The 6,380-nt window shown below is 32.2% G+C and overlaps 1 protein-coding gene across 1 annotated transcript; it reads right to left on the bottom strand.

The window, feature by feature from the left end:
* Positions 1-1,454: 1,454 nt before the first annotated feature.
* LOC127105088 (peptidyl-prolyl cis-trans isomerase FKBP42) lies at positions 1,455-5,345 on the bottom strand. The gene is made up of 8 exons (XM_051042252.1): positions 5,186-5,345; positions 5,027-5,067; positions 4,742-4,927; positions 4,027-4,116; positions 3,444-3,628; positions 3,254-3,376; positions 2,986-3,138; positions 1,455-2,032 (listed from the first exon to the last, which is right to left on the bottom strand). The coding sequence occupies exons 2-8, from the start codon at positions 5,064-5,066 to the stop codon at positions 1,697-1,699; spliced, it is 1,113 nt and encodes a 370-aa protein (XP_050898209.1). The 5' UTR covers position 5,067; positions 5,186-5,345; the 3' UTR covers positions 1,455-1,696.
* Positions 5,346-6,380: the final 1,035 nt, after the last annotated feature.

The following is a 6,380-nucleotide window of genomic DNA, read 5'->3' as shown; positions in this document are numbered from 1 at the left end:
ATCATGTTTTCACCATATTATATGTGGTTGTTCTATCACGTTTTCACCATTATCAGTATCATCTCTAGGTGGTTGTTCTACACTATTGTCAGTATTATTTAACGGTGGTTGTTTTATCACATTTTCACCTATTAAACTTGTTTATGCGTCCTTTTTATGAACAATAACAAATTTATCAAGACCACCACGTTGAGATTCAATTAGATTCATACTTTCTGTTTGACATTTTCTTTTGTAAATAATCAAAATAAAAAAATTAACTAAATATTTAAGAAATCAAAATAAACTAAACTCTAAAATAAATATAGAAAAGGATAATCGATGAACCGAACGATAGAACCTGGAATTGAAAACGGACAGAGATGAAAGGCTCTGACGCTCCGTACGCGGGACGCCGGGATGTATGCGATTTATAGGCGTTCAGAATCCAGATGATGTCAAATTCAGAGTTTAAGCCGCAAAAACAAAGTTTGATAAATAGACAATAGGTTTCAAGGGAAGGAGAAGGAGATTTTTTTTTAAGAACAAAAGATGAGTATGTGAAAAAAAAAACGTGAAGAATGGAGTTTGGAGAATGAGAGACGTTAGTTAGGGAATTGGGATGGGATAATATGGATTTACTTTTTTGGGGATAAATAAAATACTCTAAATGACATTAATTATGATATTGATTAATTTTAAAAAAGATGATATTGATTGACTAATTTTTAGGGAAGAGAGAGATTCTAAATTATTTTATTTTAATCCGTGAAAATTTGTTAATAGTTACTAAATATTTTATTTAGGGCCTAAAAATATTTGTTTTTGGGGCTTTAGGCTAATGCCTAATTTGCCTTGCATCTTGCACGGCTTCTCCTCCATTTGAATGATTTCAAATTTTGTAACCTCGATACCTTCACCTTGTCAATCTCTGCTAATGTCTTTTATCAGATTTTCCACTCTTGCTACGATGATTTGCAATCACCGACTTTTCAAAGTTGTCACCATCAACACATTGATGGATAAAAACAACGCCTTAAATATTTCTTCTTTTCTTCCTTATGTGTTGTTCATTGTGCATCTATTGCACCTTCGACAAGAGGACTCGCACCATTCTTGATCACTTCAAGAACATCTCGGTAGCCAAACAACACCTTCATTTGTTTGCACCATTTGTCGTAGTTCTTCACATCAAGGATGGATAAGTTTACAGTTGCATATTAGATGCTTGGTTGATCAATCCAGATTCTTGATGTCAAATGTTAGAATTTGAAACCACTCAGTTGGTGAAAAATGAAGTAATTGGATGTGAAAAGGGAGAGTGAGAGGGAGAATTAGAGTATAATTGAGAGTGGGAATTCACATTAACACCCCTTGGGACACCCTTTTTATGTAAACAGTGATTCACAAGTGATAACCCAAGAAGGTTCTAGTTACTTTCAAAACTATAAAGAATAGCTTATTGAGAACAAGTGTTTAAGTCCAAGTAAGTGGTTTATAAGTTAATCCAAACATACTTTACATATTAAATTAATCAACGTGACAAACTATCAAATCTTAGAACAGACTGATAGTATTGTCAAATACGAATCCTCTATTGAAGAGTGAAATAACAACTTTTTCAACATCTGACTGTTCCATTAGCAAAGAAAAAAGTAAAACTAGAATTGAGGGTACAATTCTCTCTCATCAATGGTCTTGAGTTCAACAGCTTGAATTAGTCAGATTTGTTCTTTTCACGTTTGAAGAGTGTTGTAAAGCTATAAAACACTGAAACCAACCACTGCCAAATAAGTATAAGCCAATTTCTTTTCTTAGGTACTGGCTGAGGCCTTGGTCCAAATATTCCTTTATAGATCTCTTTCTGCTTTTGATAAATAGCTTTGTCGTGTTCAGCAAGTAGCCTCAATTCTCTTGCAATTGCTTTATCTTCAGGTGCATATTTACGCGCTTTTAGAAAATCTTCCCTGGCAGCATCTGTCTGACCAAGTGCTGCTCTGGCCTTACCTCTCCTAAATAATGCCTTCACATTGCCCTCGTCCTCACTCAATACCTGCAAGTTTCATCAATGACTCGTCTAAGAGAAGTTTGTTTCATGTTATAGAGTTATAATCTAAGGAATGATGTTTCTGAAAATGCTATTACAATTTACAACTATGTTTGGTAATTACATAATATTCTTGGAAATATTTTTATTTAGTTCAAAAACTTAAAAAATGTAAATAGTGAATAAATGTGGGAGAATGAGTTGGATGTGAAAAGTTATAATTGGTTGAGTTTGAAGGTAATTTGGACTCCCATGGGAATGTCTCGCTCTTTAAGTGGGAATAAATAAGGAATAAATAAGGGACCCATGATACCGTGGAAATTTTAAAAATAAATTTTTTTATCAAAAAGGGGAATGTTACAATGCTAAACTCATTTTTCTCAAAAAATATGTATACACATATCTTGAAACAAGAAGTAGCTCATAACTACATTATGTGAAACAATTTTACTTTATTTTACTTTTCGTTATAGAAACAGCTTATACACAAGAACATATAAGATAAGTGTTTAGGCTATAAACACTAACTTAAGCTAGTTATCCAAACTAGGCCTACAAATGTGACAAGATGTGTCTAATAGTAAAGAGTCTACAACTTCTGTCTACGAATGCTTTGACTGGCTAATGATGCAAACAAACAAAAAACAGTATGAATTTTCCCTTCGTTAAGATTAAAAGGAATCCTCAAGACAAAAAAGCATGACCAGTCTCCAATGTGTAAATAAGACAGTATTACCACCTCATTATTGTGTGATCATACTTAAAGCAAGATGATTATAATTTTATTCTTATATTCTACTCAAAACCCCAAATTGGGTGAAAGGAATCTAATTTTATATTTCAACACTAGTTTTCTATCTAGAAAGAATATCAGAGCCCCAATGACTAGCAAACATTGCAAAAAAAATTAAAAATAACAATATTTTATGCTGAGATAACTTTAAAAGTCATATACTTACAATGCTGCATTGTCCTATAGCTTCTTCATAGCGGCTAAGCTTAATTAGACAGGCTGCTGTGTTAAGATGGCATGGATTCTTTACAGCCAGAGCCATATCCCTATACTTCCCAAACAACTGGAACATGAAGTCATCTCCCATATAAGCGATGGCCTGACAAGAACCAAGACAATCAATAATTTATCAAAATAGAGAGAAGAAATAAATTTTCATGGATAAGGAATAACAAGAATTATGTCGAAGAGCAGAAGAAACACAAGCTGGTAACCATTTCATACTGTTGCATGGCCTCCTCTAGTTTATTTTCCTGAAACATAGCATTTCCATCCATCTTTCTCCGATCTGCTGCACCAATCCTTTCCTCTACAGTCATATCGCTGCGAGCTTTTCCCTGTGAATTAGGAACTATAAGCATCTAACTTAGACCATGGCCATACAATAATTTAATACCAACTTACATCTTTTGTTTCGTCAAAACCAATGAGCTCAACTTCATAAACTAAATCTGCCATGGGTGGAACATTAGGAAAAGAAAAGCTTCCTTCCTTTCCATATCCTAATTCCCAGCTCACACGCAGCAATGCTCGTTCCCCAGCTTTCATGCTTGCCACCCCAATGCCCAAGCCGGTCATTTCTTTTTTCTCTGTTTCATAAAAGTCCATCAAAACCAAATAACAAGTCCGGTAAAGCAATACACATTGCAAACATATATTTCTTGGACACCGCGATTGCAGAAACTTAGCAATGCATAAGTAATGATTGAAAAGAATGAAAGACAACATATTGAACAAATTTCATCTCTTCAATCAAACTTGTACAGATCACCCTGTCATGATAAAACTCGTTGGCAAGGGTGCAACAAGACCTAAGTTTATGGAAGAGGAACACACTATAATTAGACATCATGATCTGGTACCATTGTATAAACAGAAAAATCAACGGTCTAGATAATGGATATAGGAATCTCAGTATAAAAAAAGTTCTACAAGTCCAATTGATCAATCGAAATAAGAAATCCAATACTTCAAACTTAAACCATACCTTTTCCTATTACCATCTCAATTGGTCGTTGCTCCTGCCATGTATCTTCAAATTTGTGCTCCGTGTTCTCAGACCACGCCCTGTAATGGACTACCACCATAAACCATCTAGGTCACAATCATGACTTGAACCCAACCAGAAAAAATAAAAAGAATATGCAAGAAAGGGCTCATAAGAACTAACTAATGCATAACACAATTTGGCATTTTGCTTCACCTACATTCAGCCTAAAGAAAAGAAGAATCCCTTATGGTAAACCAAAAGTAAATATCCTAGCTTTTCTCATTTTCAAACAAAAACATTCCCATATATGGTAGGCATCAGACATTTTGATCACTAAAATTAATGAAATTCCAAAACAATCCTTAAAATTGAAAATTCTTGAATACATTAGTTCCTCTAAGACAATTTCATGAACTAAATCAAACATTTGAACTACTAAAAGGACTAATATATCTAAGGTTTTCAATTTCATGAATCATTTTGAAACCTCTTTAGCTCTGAGACCAAACAGTTCTACGCCTACAATTTCAAAGACTAAATCACTCGTGATTATATTATATACTTTAGCATAAATCTCTTCAATATCAACATCCTTCAACTCTAGAGTGTTATTCTACTAACATGAAACATGTATCATGAAACTAACAGCAGAGTTTTTTAACACTGATTACAAGCATAACATAGTCAAATCATGACTAACTACGATACTTACAGAAACATGTTGAATACTTGGAAGGTTTCTGGCCATGACCTTCCTTAATAATTTGCTTGGTAACCTTCTCATGAAGAACCTCAACTTCAGAATCAACTTTTGGGGGACTACTCAATAACTCTTCCGGTGTTTCACCTTTATCATTTGCAGAACTTTCATCAAACACTTCATCTGCATCTTCTTGACCTGCCACAGTTAACACAGTACCAACAAACAAAAACAGTTATTTCTCAATCATACAAGAAACTGAAACAAAATATTTTTTCTTGATTGAATCTAATTTACCTAGTGTTGATTGGGGTTGAGGCTCTTGAACTTCCTGCATGCTGCAAAAATGTAAAATTTGATAAAAATGATTAGAGGCTAGTAAGAATTTTCTTGGGAAGCGAAAAATGAAGGGAAAGAGAAATTTTTGGGAAGGAGAAAACAGTGGAAGATTCTTACGTTGACTTGATCGGTTTTTGCTCGTGTCTCGTGTGGCGCTCGACAGTATCGATATAAGAAGATTTTAGTTCTTGCTCTGGAAAGAGACCAGAGCGAGGGTAGAAGAGTAAAACTTAGATACCAGGATTTGTTGTTGAATGAGCTAGGGTACTAAATTACTGCTCCCTCCATTCCTTTTTTACTGTCGTTTTTAAAGCAAAAATTTTGTTTCTTTTTATTTGTCATTTTCAAAATTCAAGTTAACATTAATTGTTGATTTGTCAAAATTATTTCTAATTATTCATTGAAGAAAAAGAAAAAAATCAAATGAGTTAACAAATAATTAAGGGGATTATAGGTAAAAAGACAATAATTATTTTAAAAATAGTAAAAATTATTAATTTTATTGATATGCGAAAAAAGTTAAAAAGAGACAATTAAAAATGAACGGATAGAGTAGTTTATCTGTCGAATCACTAGATTAAATCTAATAGAATTGAATAAAATCGTAAAATTCCGAAGAGTAAACATGTTATTATAACAAAACTATATAGGTATTAAAATCAATCGACGACGATTAAATTTCTAAAAAATCACCGGCTCTCAAGAATTTTAAAAATATAATAATTTCACAAGTTTATTATTTAATTTTAAATTCTAAAGAAAGTCGTTACACATAATAATAAAATAGTACAAAATATAAATTAAAATGAACTTTAAACAAAGTTTCAATGCAACTTAATTTAATTGTTTTAATATTTAACTTTCTTTCTTCATCAAAATCTTCGGCATCAAAATCAAGTGCAACATTCCATCAAAATATCACTAATTTAGTCTATTTTTCTCCAAAATTGAGTTGTGCATCATCTTTGACCTTAACCCATTCAAATTTAATTGATCTATAACAAAATCATTTTAGAGAATTTAACATTGACACAAAATAATAAAATTAAGACTAAATTACTATTTAGTCCCTCTATTTTGCTTTACACACGTGAAATAAGTCCTTTATTTATTTTTTAAAATAGTTTTAGTCCACCATTACAATTTTATTTTAAAAAATGTTGATGTATTATTTTATAGTGCATGGCAATTTTTTTATGACATGGCATGACAAAGATTTTATTTTCTTTTGCCATTTCACTTTGTAAAGTTGTTTACTTTATTAATTAAAGTAAAAGTTATTAAAAAAATATATGTCAATTTTTTTAATAGG

Source organism: Lathyrus oleraceus, chromosome 7 (genome assembly GCF_024323335.1).
Source record: "Lathyrus oleraceus cultivar Zhongwan6 chromosome 7, CAAS_Psat_ZW6_1.0, whole genome shotgun sequence".
NCBI lineage: Eukaryota > Viridiplantae > Streptophyta > Magnoliopsida > Fabales > Fabaceae > Lathyrus > Lathyrus oleraceus.
Note: the sequence above shows the minus strand (reverse complement) of the source record. Positions and strands in the feature narration are given on the sequence as shown.